The 17,609-nt window shown below is 34.8% G+C and overlaps 1 protein-coding gene across 2 annotated transcripts in view; it reads right to left on the reverse strand.

The window, feature by feature from the left end:
• Positions 1-281: 281 nt before the first annotated feature.
• Positions 282-17,609, reverse strand: part of FAM114A1 (family with sequence similarity 114 member A1) — a 31,412-nt gene continuing 14,084 nt past the window's right edge. For both annotated transcript variants that reach the window (XM_015624858.3, XM_033513437.1), the window contains 9 exons: positions 17,329-17,463; positions 15,425-15,577; positions 13,070-13,193; positions 11,002-11,084; positions 9,779-9,946; positions 8,408-8,547; positions 7,085-7,157; positions 5,106-5,159; positions 282-3,700 (listed from right to left, as the gene is read on the reverse strand). In XM_015624858.3, the coding sequence (XP_015480344.1) occupies positions 3,590-3,700; positions 5,106-5,159; positions 7,085-7,157; positions 8,408-8,547; positions 9,779-9,946; positions 11,002-11,084; positions 13,070-13,193; positions 15,425-15,577; positions 17,329-17,463 (1,041 nt within the window). In that variant the 3' untranslated portion in view covers positions 282-3,589. The remainder of the gene's footprint in view (positions 3,701-5,105; positions 5,160-7,084; positions 7,158-8,407; positions 8,548-9,778; positions 9,947-11,001; positions 11,085-13,069; positions 13,194-15,424; positions 15,578-17,328; positions 17,464-17,609) is intronic.

Below are 17,609 nucleotides of genomic sequence, written 5' to 3' on the forward strand. Positions count from 1 at the left end.
ATTCACAGTAATCAAATTAACTGTCTTCTTTCCTTTGAGCTCTTCCTCTTTTAACGTTCCACCTCTGACTACCTTTAAATTCATGCAGATTTTCATTTTACTTTAGAAGTATATTATTCCTGTTCTGCTGAGCCACTCAGATGTCATGTTTTGCTTGTTCTCAGAAATGCTGAAAGTATATTTTTATAGAGACTTTTCTCTAGTCCAGCCTTGAAAATTGTTCTTATTTCCAGAGAGCACATTTTATTTTTTTCTTTTGAAAACAATTTCCATCTCCCATCTTTTTAATACAGCTGAAATTTTGATATTTTATTTTTAATTTTTAATTCTAAAATTGCACACCATCATTAATATGAATACTGAAGTAGGAGACAGCATGGAAAATGTTCAAGTTGCAAAATGAAAGCAGCTTCAGCAACAAAGGTTGACCTGAGACAGAATAAAGTGTTTAAAGTCCAGAGGGCTTTCCAGTCCAACTGTAAGAACTTCAAAGTAGGTCAGACTGGCTGATGGCATCACGTTAAACCTTGCTCTGAGGTGGTTTTCAAAAAACTCAGGAAAGTCCTTTTCCACACTCTACATTCTTCTGAGACTAACAGAAAGGATGGGGCTGTCATCTGAAATAGAACTGAAATGTCTCAAAGATAATCCTATGAGCTGGATGAATGCATGTATGATAAAAACACTTCTGTGAATCAGAAAAAAAGGGGAAAACCTGTATTTGTCTTTCAAAATACTGTGCTGTTTCAGACTCCTTGAAATTGTTATGAATCCTGACTGGTGAGTGACACTGGACATTACTGGTGACACACATCAGTACAAAGCATCCCAACTGGTAATAACTGTGGTTTTGTATGATATGACTGAGGCACATTTTGGAGGAAGATATTAATGGCTTCAGTGGGTGATTTAAGCAGCATGATAAAAAGTGGTAGAGACAGGTCTTTTGTTCAGCTATCTCTAGCAATGGAAGCTGGAATGTAGAAGGAACTCATGGGGAAGAGATGTTTACACATGAATAGACTAAACACTAAAAAGCAATAAACAACTTACAGCTTGCTTTGGTTTGTTTACAAAAAAGAAACCCCAAACCCAAGAAAAAAAGAAGTCAATATCCTTAATATACAGTAAATTACTTCTTCAACAGTCTAATTATTCATTCTTCAGGGATGACCTGTAACCGTGGATCATGTGCAAGGCTGTAGGTATGAGACATTGTTTTAATTTTCATCCTGATAAATTTCAAACTAAGTGTAGAAGCCTGCCTCCTTTGTCACTGCATACCAGGGTGGGTGTGCTCAAAAGTGAATGGAATGCCACAGAAAACACATCTGCTCAAGAAAACAGGAAATTTTCACAAGTACTTAAAACCTAGTAGTTTGCTGAGTGCCAAGGCACACTCAGTGTACTAACCTGGAAAAGGGTGGTGATGAAAGAAACAACACTGTCCATTAAAAGTTTAAGGCAACATCTGTTTTTGTCAGTCTTCCAGTGAAATCACACTCATCATTCCAAAGGTAAATCAAAAAATCAGAAAGTAAATTACTTCACTGAGAATATACTCCCATCACATTATTCTTCCAACCACACCCTTTTAGTGTACTGTCTTAGTTCAGTATCTCAAATGATTTATTTGACTGGTGGAAAAGTACAAATCAGTGTAAACAAAATATTCTGCTACATCCATACAGTACTTTTCTACTGAAATATTATTTACCTGAAATTTATTTAAAGATACAACATTCTGTTTTCCAAGGACAAGATGATTGAATCTAAGATCAGATGGGCTTATCCCTATGCTTATATCCTGCCCTGTTTCCCTTCCTACATTGTATGGATGTAAATACTTAGTTTCCATGTTTTTAAACCTTCTTTTACTTCAGGGTAAGGTATTTTATTCATAAATGCATAATTTAAGCAAGACAGTGAAACCTCTAGCAAAGAGTATCTCAGACAAGCGATCTTTGTCTTAAGAATATCCCTCGATGATTTCAAACATTATCCCCTGAGGCTTCTGATACTATATTCAGCCTGTTCAAATGAATTTGAAGACTGCACATCTTCTACTTACCCAGAAAGGGATCTCATGTCTGTTAAATTACAGGGTGCCAGAAAATAGATTTTGCGTAATAAACCTTATTTCAGGGATAGGGAAAATTTCATCTCTAAATAACAGAAAATGGAAAAGTCACCATGAATGTGACAGCAGAACAGGGACCACAATAGGGTAAAATGCAAAAAAAACTTTCTGCCCTCTTATTTGGACTCAAAGAAGTTACCATGTACAAAACAGATACATGGTTTCTCTTTTCTATCAAACACAGAAACTGCCTCACACTCTGTTTCATTATTTTTATGATACATGAACTATGTTTAAATTTAATAAAATGTTAACTGTAAAAATTAGCATTTAAATACAATTCATGAATATACCAAGAGAAAAAAAAATACAAAATAACGGAAAGAAACATAATAAATGACAAAAATCCAAGAGAACAGGCTATGTAAAATATTGGAAGGTTTTTCCTGCTGAAGAGGAAAACTACCCTAAACAAGTTCTTAGGTTCAAAGCTCAGGATTTTAAACTACAGATATAGACAAATTAGCATGGTTGCTAGTGTTGTTATGAAATGTCATTTCTATTCTTGTTTATGCCCTTACTATTGCCTCAGAAAAAAGGTGATTGCTCTGACAGATAACCTTTACTCCCAAAGCAATTTTTTCATAGCTTCTTACTACAACTTCTATTTCTGAACTGTAGGTATCAGTAAACCCCAAAGTGTTAACCTGGTAACACATCTAAGAAAAGGTTGTTTAGCTGGTGTTTTGATTGCCAAACAAAAGGGAAATTTTCTATCCTTTGCATATTAAAGACTACTTTAGTAATCACTGAAATGATTTAGTAACCATTGAAATGAAGAAATAGACCTAAATTAATATAAACTTATGGGTCAGCAAACACAGAGCTATACCCGTAATTTTACCTGGCTCAGAAAATTTCTTATCAGTATAATTCTTTATGCACAACCTAATTTTCATTTAGTAAAGTTAATACCTATTGCTGTGCAACTCCTTCAATACAAAGTGTTATGTTAGTGGTACATATTAATATGATGTTATTATTTTCTACTGGAAATAATATTTAACAAGCTCAACACTATGATGATTTGTTCATGTTTGCGAAAATTAAATACTGAAACCAGCTTCTGAAATATACTTTTTAAACTGCAGTTATAATACAAACAATATAAATGGTAATTTGAAGTGAAATGTTTTAAGAAGCTTTACATTCCAATTTGTTTCATACATTGTTTACAAATGAAAGGGCCGACATTTAGAATCTGTATTTAAGTCAATGCTTATACAAATAAACTTCTGTTTAAATTAATGAAAGCATGAACTGTACCAGAAAAGAAATTACTTTACTGACTACTTCTAAAGTCTGACAGTCTGAAAGAGTTTTAAAATGTTGTTCAGTACTGTGTGTGCAAAACCGCATTTAGTGTCTTCAAAGAACTCTAGTGGCCAGATATCTCTTGTACCAGCTCTCCTGTTGGCACAGCTCAGGACTTTGGGTCTGTGGTTGCTGTCAAGCTGGCAACTCCTGGGCTTTTGAACAACAGGTCTGAATATGGGAAATTTGCAGAACTGGAAGCAGTAACTGGAAAGCATCCTGAATATAAGTAGTACTGTTGCAGCCCTAATGAGGAGAGAAAACATGTCATCAATACAGCTGCCATGTACTTCAGGAATTACACTGTACATTTTTTTTTTTATTTACTTTTTTTACATCTGCATCATGCTATATTATGATATGTCTTCACACAAGATTTTAGAATCTGTAGATAGCATAACCTGAATAAATATAGCAAAATCTGACTGCTGCTAAGTTTGAACACTTGGATAGTTTTATTGGTAATATGAGTAGAATAAAATACCACAGTGTTCAGAAGCGGATTTGACTTTTTAAACACAAACCAGATAGTCTTTCCATCAACTGAACTAATTTTGAATTTGCTGTAGGTGGAAAAAAGTGTCACTGAAATTAACAGTTCAAATTATAATGGATTTAACATGTAGTACTATTTTTAGAATTTCTAATACTGAACAGTAAAGTGGCTTGTAATTCTCCATGATCCTAGGCTGTATTAATACACATTTGTATACAACTATGTGATATATGAAGTACAAAACATTGTATTACACAATTCTAAATATTCCTAGATTTTGCAGTTTGTGGAGCACAGAGAGGTAAGTCAGCAGCAACAGCAAATTTACCCTATAACAAATGCAGTTGCATGGTAGTTTTCACCACAGCTCTATTCAACTTTTCATAATTTTCCTTAAGAGTATTGTTAATTCAGTGCAAAATTGCTTATTGTAAAGCAATATTCTTATATTTAAGGGAATGCAGCTATTAAATAGAGAATGACAATTTATGGTCACTACTATATGTTTATGTTTTCATACATGTGTGAAATGTAGAGTGATCTAACAGCATTAAAAATTTGTGCTGCAGATCCTATGAGTTTTAGGACCTTATGAGGATAGTCCTTCATCTCAACCTCTTCTAGGTAAAACCGAGGTATGTTTACTCACCGTGCTTTTTTGAAGAAAAACAGATCATGGTTCCAAGTAAAAGAAGTCATTCATGAACATTTTGGTGGTCTGACACAACATTATCCATGTGCTGACCAAGGCTGTTGCTAGACTTTGAATCTTTGTAGAAATCTAAATGCCTGCAGGCAGGAAACACTGTAGCATACCTACAATCTAAACTTTAAAGGAAAGAATAGTCTGAAACTGCAACTTACTGCTGTGCTCTGACCAATACAGCAGCAGTTTCAGAGCTGGCCAGCTTCACTTCAGTAATACAGCTCTTAAGAATCCTCAGTAAATGCAACCTCACTACTACAGTGTTTGTGGGAGGAGCTGAACACAAAACTGGGACATTTATGTGCTGGTACTGAACAGCCAGAATGATATTTATTTATTTATTTTATTTAAACTATTTTAAAATAGTTTTTCCTTTAGAAATAAATAGGCCTGTCTCATTTCAAATAATTTTATTAGAACATTTTTTAATGTGAAGAAGTAGAGCTTACCTCTAATAGCACACTGTTGATGATGGGGTTAAGAACCTCTGCCTTCATATTACTCTGTAAACCAGAAAGCAGAAAGCCAGGTCAAGAAATACATTTAACAGATATACACTGATATCTGAGATGTGGTTTTATGAGTTCTGTAAAGGTCTTCTTTCATCTTGATTCTTATTCATACTGTTTATCTCAGTACTGCTAGTAACTGTGTCTGCATTTCAAACTTACCTATACATTCCTATCACAGAGTACAATGAACTAAAAGAGGCCCAGGGTTTACTTCTTCATTAATTCATGTACCACAGAGTTTCAAACTGCCTACTTTCCTACAGGTGTGAGGTTTCTGTAATGGCATTGTTTTTCCATCTATCTATCAGTGACCTTTTCACATCCCACAAAATTTTTAATCCCTTGCTCATTTTCAAGGACACAAAAAGGAAAAAGCCATGTCAGAAGAAAAGTTCTTAGAAGTTACACAAGTATCTATGGTTAGGACAAAATGAAAGGTCCAGAGTAGCTCCCCTAGAGAAGGAAAACCAGGTGAAACTCACATCCCCAAAATGGAGAAAGCACGTGCTGGGCAGTGCAGGTTGGTTGGTGAAACAGTTCAGCATGCACAACATTTTTCTCAACCACCACACAGGAAGAAAGATTGATACAATGAGTAGTGACACAACTAGAGGCTAGAAAATCATTAGGTCCTCTACTTTTTAAAATGGCAAAAGTTTTCCCTTTTTTATTCTTACTGTTCTTTGCATTGTGGTTCTTTACAACAACAGTAACCTCCAGCAAGAGTTGTTTTCTTTCAACACAATACTGATTAATTTAACTGTAGGATTTCCACTTACAACCTTGTAGCTCTTGTATTACAGATTTACAGAAACATGAAACTTCTTAATTGGAGAAAGATGGTAGAACCAAGGAAAGATGGGTAGAGAAAAGATGCACATTTTTACTCTCAGTTACTAGAAAATCCATTACAAAATGCACTGTTTAATGGGCCAGTTTAATATTTTGTGTGCAATTTATTTTTATATTTTTGTGCATGTATTTGTTTCAAGTGTCCCACAGGTATATTCTAAAGTACCATCTGAAAATGCAAAATAAGCTTTTTTTCCTTACAGTAATTGGAAGTTATGTAAATTATTCATAATAAAAGCAAAGAAATAAATTGCATCCTTTAGTAATACCTATGAAAAAACATGCTCAGACATGTGCTGGAAGAGCTAGTGGGAAACTGGAAAAATTTCCTTTGAATTACATTCATGTTTTCATGGAACAATCAGGAGAACCAGAACTTGTTCTTCTCTGATGTTTACAGAATGATTTCAGCAACTGTACAATTTTTACCTCCAAATCATGCTATAATACTGAGATGTCAGTCATTCTTGAAGCACGTTGAAAGGCAGGATACTATTTCTAGCAAAGATGCTCATAGATAAACAGATGTTCTTAAACAGAATATCTTGTGATAGAAGACAGAGTGATTTTTTTTAAGATGGTCCAAACAGATTTTCTAATCTCTTAAATCTTTTGAAAACACTGCAGTGTTGAGCCAGAGGATCTAGTAAAGGCTATGAAGACAACTCATGAAACCACCTTAAGATACTGCAAGTATAATCTGTTAATGACTTTTACACAAATTGTTCAAAAAGGATAGGCTAAGTTGGAAAAGAAATTATCATCAAGCTGTGTAACTTCAAATGTAGGGCCCTTCAATGTGAGAAGGTAAGAAATGTTGAGTAGTGATCAAGAAAACCAGGAAATGGTTTCTAGAAAGAGAGATTTTACAAGGCAGGGGGCAAAGTGTCATCTATCAAGGCTTATAAACTTTCCTTGCTGTAAAAATGTTCTGTGTTCTTGATCTGAGGAAAGAAGTATCCTCTGCTGATATAAAGCCCCTGGACTCATGTAAGAATTTCTGTTTCAAGAGGTGAACTATGTTTGAAAAAGCCCAAATGCTACAGAAAATGCTGTCATCTTACCCCAGCTGCTGTTACAGAATCAGAAAACTTCTTTGATAAAGATGAAACTTCATTGCACATGGCACTTGTTAAACTGGTTTAAAAAAACAAGAGAGACACATGTAAAAATACATCCTTCACCTATCAATAGATAAAAAACCCTATTACAAACTTTATATTGGAAGCAAAGATGTTCTTAAAGCAATTTTGCTTCTAAATATTTTTAAAATATTTAGGCACAAACTTTTCATGATAAAGTTTTTATATTCCTTCACTGAAAAATCCACTGCTGACCACAGAAGCAAAATGATGTATTGTTGCACACACTAATCTTTTTTGACAATGCAATGTTTCATTTGTTTAAATTCTAAACTTCTAGTTCAATCATGGCTTTTCTGACAATTGCAGCAACACAACTTCTGGGAATACTGTTGGAAATAAATCAAACTTGAATGAGAACAGTGAGAAGTTTTCCATGTGAACAATAAAACATCTACTCAGTGCTAAAAGGGAAAGACCACTTGTGGTTAAAATATGAGAGAACAGGACCTAGTTCTGTTCTGAGATCTTTCATTGTTTACGTAGACATTCGCAAGTGTATCCCATAGGACCTCCTTCTCCAAGGTGCACCATGCTTTAGCTCTGATTCTGAAATATATAAGTGCTCTGCTTTAGACTGAAGTGCTCCTATGGACTTTGCTATTCTTAGTAGCATTCTTAAGGATAAGCACTTGGTCAAATATTTTACTTACATAGGAGTCAACTGTTTAAAATATCTTAACATGAAAACTAACTGAAATCAGTAGACTTAATAACTACAGAGAGCTTGAGATTTGATTTAGAGTCCCACTATATTGACTGATTTCTTGAAATTGTGGGTGTTTCACTATGGTTAACTCTAAAATTGCTAACAAATGTGGTCTATTGTTTAGAACTACAGACTGATTTTTGTACATTTTTGGCAGATAAACACTAGATAATGAAGCTCTGTTGGCAGATAATAAGACTGCATTATACACTCTAAAAGCAAATTCCATATATGCAGGCACAGTATCTTCTGCAGAGGAAACAGGAAATGTAACCCAAGTTGGCATGTACATTTGTTTGCTGGAGCAGAAACATCCTTTAGCCTGTGTATAGGTCATGTAAATATACATATGTCAGCCATGTCGAAAAATTACAGGTAGCCTACAGAACCTGATTTCATGAGAAAATACAGCATCGGCACCCCTAAAGCCAATGCTGTTTGTTGATCCATGAACTTACTGTGTCTTCAAGCTGAATGGAACTTCATGAGTGCTATGCAAATGTCAAATGTTCATATATGAAGTACATAATACTCACTTTGTCAGTACTTTTGCTTGCTCTTGAGCTGTTTTTTCTACTTCCTGGCCATGTAGAATTAATTCTGCTACTTTATGAAGCTGTTCAATACAACGAGCAGTTACCTCAGCCAGACTTTCAATGGACAGCATGTAGATTTCCTTAAATTAAAAATGGGAATAATATAATCAATAATAACAACACTGATAAATATATATATAATAGAATTTCAAACATAGGAACCCTTCCTACCACAACTGGAAATACCAACACATACATGGTGAAGTAGTATCAGCCCTAACACCATCCTCACAAACAATACTGGAAAATTAAATATCCACAGACTATAAAAAAAAGACATTCTACTTGCTCTGAAAAATTTGTAAGATCAAGTCTACTGCTTAATTGTCTGGGAACTAGGTCTGGCTCTTGGATTTTCTAACATACCAGTTTTAAATCTCATCCTAAAAAACAGAAAGATACCTAAACTCTAGAATAAGTCATAATCATAATTATTTTCATATGGAGCCAAAGGTACTGAGTCATCCCTTAGGTGAACCTCTAGAGCAGAAATAGATAATGTGCCCAATAAAAAAGTGGCTTTTATCAACAATGATAGAACTCTCTAGACAGCACTGTGGGGTTACAGCTTTCTCAAGCTGATGCCAGCTGGTAATCTGCAATCACATAAAAATCTGTAATATATACAGCGTATATATTCTCTCTGCTTTTTTAGACATTCTTGTAAGGAAACAGGTAATTTCAAATGAGAAATAATACTCTCAACAAAGATAGCAACCACATTTAATATTGCCATTAACTTGACAGAAAATACTCAATTGCAATTAACTTTATCAGAACTGTCTAAACGAACACTTTTAGCCTTAAGAGCTATCTTTCATAAAGAGAATGAACAGTTGCCTAAATAATATTTCAGTTTTGTCTGTTTATGATTTAAACTGCTTAAATAGTCTGAACATTTTTCCCATGTACTGTCACTGAGAGAAGGAGATACTAAGAAACATTGAGATACAATTTTCAGTGTGCATGTAATGTTTGACATTACACCTCAGAATCCCTCAGCTCACTGTATGTTGAGTATACACAGGCATACACACAAAAACACAGACACAAAACAATTAAAACAATGTGTTAGAGAATCTGTTACATTTACATTTACTTATGGAAACATAATGACAGCAAGAATATTTACCTTAAATTGTACTTTAGTCTTCAGCTGGGTCTACTGTGAATAGTTGTATATTATTATTTCTTACTACTTCCATGAATTTAAAAATTAAGGATGACACATAAAGCCAACGCACAAAGAAACAATCTTATCAAACAATGTCCATTCACTTAATGAAACTTATCCTCCATAAGTTATTTTACCTCCACAGTTTTGCTTTTCTCTACTTCTGTTTTATCACTCTCAATTTTATTGTCTTTTTGAGGCTTTTCTTCACCAGGTTCTTCAGGTTTTTCATTTAGCTCCTCTTCTATGTCTACTGGGGTAGACAAACTGGCTTCTTCCAGCCATTCATGAGCTTTCTTCCTAGCCTGCCAAACAAAGAACCCAACCCCAAAGTTCAGTTTTGAAAAGAGAATCTCAGATGACATTCCTGATCATTAATTAACAGTATATTTAATCACTTCCTTTTTATACTCAGAAATTTGAATGTATCAAGCCTCTGAGTGGCATTTAATTAAGTGTACATTTAAGAAACTGTAGGGGGAAGCATTTTGGACTGCATGAAGATGGATCATCCATGGATAATTCCTCTAAAGGTATAATATTCCTAACCAACACATACAGCTGGTGTTAATTCCAAAGTCAGTATTTCAGCTTCAGTAGGTATCATTCAAATGAATTTACACAGAATTTTTTCTTACAGTTTCCCAAATAAGAAAATAAAAAGTGTGTATAAAAAAGAAAAAAAAATTGGAGAGTTAAGAGAGATATACTAAATTCTTAAAGGAAAAATAAATACAGAATCACTGTATCTGGAGCTGCTTTCCCTGACATGCAAATAGATCAAAGCTGAAGAGTCTTGAAGCTTTATACGATTTCAGACTACTGCTATGCTTAGTAGGAAATTTATGATGCCTCTTTTTTAACATGAAGTCAAATTAAAACACATTGAGACCTAAGCCTAAGCTAGTTATCCACAGTCTATCTATGTAGCTAGAGAGATAAACATTCAAGCCTAACATCAGCAGATGAACCAGCTTTAAAGGGACCTAACAGTACAAATGTGACTAGTTATGTGACTAACTCCTACACAACTCACTTTTAGGGCAACAAAATTATTCTGAACCTTACTTTTGTTCCCAGTATGTAAAACCAAATCTGCTGTGCTCATGTGCCCCATTCTGCTGAGACACCCCTGGTTCAAGCTTTCTAACACTGGAAAGGGCTCATCCAACTGCACTGCCTTACTCATATCACTTCTTCTGTGAAAGCTTTTCTATATTCAGCATTTTAGTCTCAATCTCCTGTACTTTGCTTTCTGAGCTGTCTGAAGTGAACTGGGTACTGCTGTGTGTCAGATTTCAGAACAAAGCCCTCCTTCTTTGCCCAAGAAACTGAAGGCAGCTCACTAACAGGTGCTAACCTTATTTAGCTTGTCAGGAGTAGCAGCAACGTGCAATTCAAACAGCAGTTCTGTGAGCATGCTGACAAACTCTTCTCCCATATCTGCAGCAAGAAAAAACAAGACCGTTTTTGTTAGTGTGTTACTGCTATAGCATTTTATATGATCACCAAGTATTCCAGCACTTGAAAAACAGTGACAGTGACACAAGAAAGGAATGTGTGGGGGTGTTCATGTATATGCACTAAAATTGTTGATAACCGGGATATTCAATTGAGTATTCACTGTGGTTACTGTCTTATTTAACCTCATGTATGAAAATATGGTGTTAATGCTTTCAAAATGTAGGTAAAGTCACTTTTCCCGATACTCTCCTCTTGTTATTTCATAAACAACTGAAATGATGCTGCAGTGAAAAATACATGAAAGGTTGCATAATCAAAATGAGAGGAAACATTAGAGAGGAGGGTATGTGTGTGGCTTTCTGACACTTGTACCAGAAAACAGTCATAATTGTTTCCGCAGTCATAAGGAGGAAGAAATGTGCTTCACTGATGAGTGGTTAGCTTTTTGCAGGGGCAAATCTGCAGCACAGTTTTATTTGGTCTCTCTTTTTTTTTTAGATGCTCACTGCCTTGGTTGCACCCCATTCAAAACACCTGTAAATGTTTCAAGAACAGGATAAGAAGTTGTGCTTTACTGACAAAAACCAGAACTTCTCACCCTGAGAGAATACATCACTTTGTGCAAGAAACAGAGCTTCTCCTAGGAGTCAGTTTCAAAGAAAGGAACTATTTTCCACAGCAATTAAGGAACAACACACATCTTATGAATCCTCACTCCTAAGCAGGTAATACACTTTATTGACTTCTATTTCTCATGACTCCATAGAGGAATGGGGTTTAAAGAGCAACTAAGAGGAGAAAAAAACAGCACAAAACTTTACCATACTAAGACTTTATGCTGAGCACTTGCTGTCCCCCTCAATGAGACATGATGAGTTCCCTGTGAGAGGGATCAGGCAAGCTGAGTAAAGCAGTGCCAGAAAGAGCAGTCTGAGAAGAAATTTCTCTCCTGTTAGAACATGTGGATGTTCTAACAGTTTTGCTAACTTTTCTGAAGGCTAAAGAAATTGTATCTCACCATCTTGCAAAATGTAGTTTTTATGGGCAAAATACCCCTGAGAAGATCAAGAGGATGTGGAAGAAATATCCTTTCACGTTTCTTTGTTTCCAAAACACAACAATATAGTGTTCAATGGCATAAGCCAGTCTTCAGTCAAGTCAAGGGGATTTTTGCTGTTAGCTCTAAGAGGTTTGGTATGGATCTCACAGACCTGGAGACATGAACCATGCTGCTTCTTCTTATCCTTCTTAAGCTGTCTTCTTATCCTTCTGTTCTAACCTGTTTTGGGGAATGCTATAATTTCTGACATAAGACACCTATTTTGCCCCTAACCAAAGCACCCATCCATTTTATTGTAACTTTCGTGAGCCCAGCCCATTCTCTTCCATGCTGTGCCATATCAGAGCTATGAAAATGCTTATGCTGCTCTAACTTCATTCTCATACTCCACATGCCACATCTTGCCAAACAATACCTATAAAGCAGCTTTGCTACTATGTTTCAAAGTCACTTTAATTCAAAAAAATTCAGGGTTCCTTAAATTCTTTATGATACTCTAATCTTTTCCCCCATCTAGCAAGGGAGGGTGCAGAGTGAGGATGAAGTTGCCAAAAAGAAAAGCATTTCAAAGTACTTCAAAAGTTTCAGATTATACAATTTCTGTAAGAAAAGCTTAGTTATCTGAAGTTATTATTTTCCATATTTTTGATTTCATTGATGATATAGCATAACAATTTTATATTTATTTATATTTGAGCTTTCATATCTCGCACTTGAGTTACAATGTAAATTAAAAATTAAGCACTGAACAACTTCCAGAACTTTTAGAGTATTTATTTTAGTAACTACCTTATGAAGACTATCATGATATCAGAAATTACAGTCTGGACTGGATTTTTTTTTTAATTACTAGATAAAGAAGTAGCAAATATTCATATGGTTTAATCTCTGTATTTTTAATTACCTTTTTGCACCTGCACCACTTCATCTTCTAATTCCTTTGGAACAAAGATCTCTTTTATAGCAATTAAATCATTTTTCACAGTCTCCAACTGTTCTCCATCAAGTGTTGCTAAATGTGACTGAATCTGTAAAAGAAAGGACAGTAAGTATTACTACATGTTAATTTAGAGCCTGAATCCAAAATAGACTAAGAAATGGAAACTTCCATTATGTCCCAATCTTTTCTCTAACCTCCCAACTTAGACATATTTTTAGATCTTGTCAACAGAATTTGTTGAGTATCACAAAAATTACACCAGCCTTGCCAGATCATCAGGTCTCTTCCTTCCTCCAGAATATGAGTTTCGAACTATATAAATCTGTGGTTTAACTACAAACTGTAATAGGCATTTTGGGATTGCATGGATGAAGACATCAGGCAAAAAGAGCACAGGCATAATGATTAGTCTGAGCAGTCATGGGAAGAGCTGGAAAAGGTTGCCTTCAAAATGCAGCCAAAATTATTGACAGTCTACCTATTCTGAAGAATGTATTGGCAGGCCTTTGCATGTCTCAGCTATCTGCAAGTCCCTGCATCTCTTAGGATGGCACACCCAAGAGGGATGGAAACAGATTCTTTGAATCACTGTTTGTACTACAGCTATATGGTGTTAACCCTGTGAGTAGAGCACTCCTTCTGCCTATGGAAGCCAAGATAAATGCCTTTGCTCCCCTTGATACAAAGTTTTACCTTTATGTTTGTTTCAAGGGGCTTTTTTAAAGGTTGCTTGACAGATGTACAGACTACCTAAGTGCCAGGCTGGAGACAGCTCTTATTTTCTTATTGGTGTGTCCTTGTGTCCAGCTCCTGTGCTAAGGGTTAAACACAAGATAAAACCATGACACCCGAGTCAGGTTGTGAAGCACTACATAAGGCTTTTTTCCTCTCTTTCCATAGAACTGTCTATTTCAAGGGCTAACTGAGAACTTCTTTTGACAGAGACTTTTAAAATAAAAGCTTAAACATACATGTTTTCAGTACATCTTGCACTCCTCCTGTGGCTTTTGGGTTGTTAAAAGTGGTCTCAAGTTTACAGTACTCCTGTGTATTACCGTACTCTTTTCTGTATACAGCATACTAATTCTGTATTATATGTCTGTGTGCATCTGTGTGTGGTAAGTGGAACATTTATCTGGGTATTGGACTTGTCGACCCACACAGTTATCATCAGTCCTGTTGGACTGAGTAGGACTATGAACATGTCTAGGACATAAATGAAGTGCATCAGAAACCTCATGGTAATAACCTCCGCTTGTCTTGCTTACCCTGTGGTATTTCACAGCAAAATAAAAATATTGTTGACACATGCAATTAACCTGAACTTTTTTCTATCTGATTCTATCCTGCTTAGTGGGTAGGAGTTTTTGGCCATTTTTGGTTTTGTTCCCAAAAGCAGACCCTTGAACCTTCCATGTGTGGTTTCAACATATAATTTTTCATCTAGATAACAATGAAATATAAAACCAACATTGACAGTATGCACCTAGCTGTTATCAATATAAGCTTTTTTTATTTGTGAGAGCAAATAAAATATTTTAAAATGTAAGTTGGTTATATTGTATTAAGAAGCATATATATATATATATATATTTTTATTTTTTTTTTAATTAAGTATAGGCAAAGAACGCTAATTACAATAACAAACAAAAAAGAAAACTTGTATTTCAGAAATTTATTTAGGAAGCTGTTCCAGTACAGAAATATCACTGCTAGGAATCTACAAAATTCTATTAATTCTGTCAGAGATATACTGATGTACTAGCTGAGCAAATAAATTGAGAGTTGAAATTGAAATATATATTTATCAGATAGGTCTTATTAACATTACCATCTTCAGAGAGACATTTGTATACTTCCAGTAACAGTATCTTAGTGTAGTTCTATGTAATTTTAAAAACTAACACAATAAGAAGTAAATAAGTAATCTGGAACTAATTTTAATTCACCAGCCTCCATGTGTAGTAAGTCTGGAATTCCTGAATATAAGTGTACCTGATTTCAACTAAAATATTTCAACCTCGTTGCAAATTCTGCAAGGAATTTGCAAGAAATCTGCAGTGTCACAGGCTGTGTATGGCACACTATATATGGTCCTAACAAAAATACCTGTCAGTTATGAAGTTTGAGTTAATCTTGTAGCTACATTTTAGATGTATTGAGTTCCTAAAATCCAGAACCAGTCCATAGGATCAATTCAGCTTTCTCTGAACTTGATAGAAAACTTACTGTTCACTTTATATGCATCTGCAGAATAAAATTAATGTAAAGGTAATTTTTTTACCAACCATATTGATTTATGCTGTCTGTATACTGTACCTGAGCTTCACTTTCATTTGATAGGATTTCCAGAGCTTCAAGATGAGACAAACCTTGGAATTCATCAAAAAGTAGTCCATAATGTGCTGTTCTTTCAACTGTAACTTGCTGGGCCCGCCTCTGTTTCTCTTTTTCTTTGGCTTCTCGCAACAGCTGTAAAAATATACATCATTCCATGTTTTATTGATAGTAATGTGTGACAGATTTTATTACTATCTGGTTCTGTGTGTCTAGAAGTAGTAATCAAATCTGGGACAGTATCACACCTGCTGAGCTAAAATTCTAAAGATGAAATAGCTAATTATTTTTTGATAATTTTCTTTGATAAAATATTTATATAGTACTCTAAGCGGGGTTTTCCTAATGGTAATTGCTAACCATCTCTCTTTAAGATACAATGAACAAAAAAACCAATCTTGCTTATTTTTTTCAAAAGCAATGTCAGCTACAGATAGCAGATAATAAATTTCACCACCAGTTATAATGAAAGACAAAGGACTATTTCATGTGCAGCCTTAAAAAGCCATGTAATCCATTCTGCAGACCACAAAATGGGAAGAGTATAATCTTCAGGATCTATCTACCAACTTGCATAAATAATGCACCTACATAAATATTTCCTATAAAATATTCTTAGCAAATACTGAAGTCAGTTTTATGTGATAGCGGGACTGACAAAAGACAATGATGACTTAGACCAAAGGTGGGGCAGAACTACCCTCTATATACTTGGGTATATTTTGGTGTGTTTTTAATACACTTCTATCAGTGTATAAGAAGGATAGAATAGTGTATCAAACAGGATCTTCTTCCTTCTATTCATGGACAAAATGGCCTCTCATGAATTTCCTACAGTAAAGGTGACAAATACATCTGAACTGTCCATTAGGTCACATACAAGTCTCTGAATACAGGTGAACTCCCACCACTTATGTTGTTATTCCATCATTCAAAATTCCTACAATATTGTCTTCAGTGATTCATTTAGTACGAAAGACTTAAAATGGTACATTTTTCCTCTGAAGTCTCCATCTTCAAAAGTTAACTCCCAAGGTTGTATGAACAAATCACTGAAAAACAATAGTGTGACCCATGAGAACTGATTTATGTTGCATTCTGCCTCAGACTCTGTGCAAAACTATGCATGTTGTTAAAGGAGACATTCACAAAAGCTCATTTTAACCTTGTGGACCTTAACAAGGGTTAATTGCTTTTGATCTACTATGAGAGTATAAGTCTATTAACATAATGATGAATATGACAGATGAAGCATCTCAAAAGAAAAACCTTACTCTTCTCTACAAGGAAGTAAACATGCAGTAAACATAGCTTCTGTTCAATGTCTATTGTTTTCCCTCCTTTCAGCATCTGGAGAATTTAAGTAATTTTATACTGGCAGCATTTATACTTCTTGTATTCTTTTGTTTTTATTGTATCTCTGAGCTTTAAAAACATGTGGGTCACAACAGTGTAAGGGTACTATTAAATTAGATGGACGTTGAGATAAAACTTTTTACATGTTTAATTCCTAATGAAACATTAGCATTACTGACTTCCAAGGAAAACAGTATAGTAATGTTTATGCTGGAAGATATCTATCTACAGCTGTTACCAAGACACCAACAATTTGATTTTGTTTTCAGGGTGTAATGATTTATCACCACATATAACACCTTATTTAAATCAGCAGTTGCATATGTAATTATGCAGAAAAGATGATTTCACATTATCTTTTGTCGTTCTGTAAAGAAAAATGAAGTAGAGAAACTATAAAGCATAATATTTATTTCCATAAACCCAGCCAGCATCTACTGCAATAAATAAAGCCTCTCCCCAAGGCATGTGAAATTCTGGAAAAAGAATGTGAAATTGCTTTGACAGAGCAGTATTTAAATATATCCAACCTGAGATAGTGAGACTGTTCTTGCCATAAGTGTTTTGGTTCTCTTAAATCCAGGATCACTTTCTGCAAGGACATTCATGGTTGTCTTCCCAATAAATTCCAAAGCATCTAAGCCTCCAGATAACACACTTTTCCCCTGTATAAAATAATGCAATGTGGTTATTTTCTTCCTAGTTTAGGCTAATATGAGCTGTAAAGAGAAGTGCTTTTGTAGACATCGTCTTTGAACATTCAGGTCCCTAAATTTCCTATACTTTAACTAACAAGAGGATTGATGCATTT

The sequence above is a fragment of the Parus major genome, chromosome 4 (assembly GCF_001522545.3).
Source record: "Parus major isolate Abel chromosome 4, Parus_major1.1, whole genome shotgun sequence".
NCBI lineage: Eukaryota > Metazoa > Chordata > Aves > Passeriformes > Paridae > Parus > Parus major.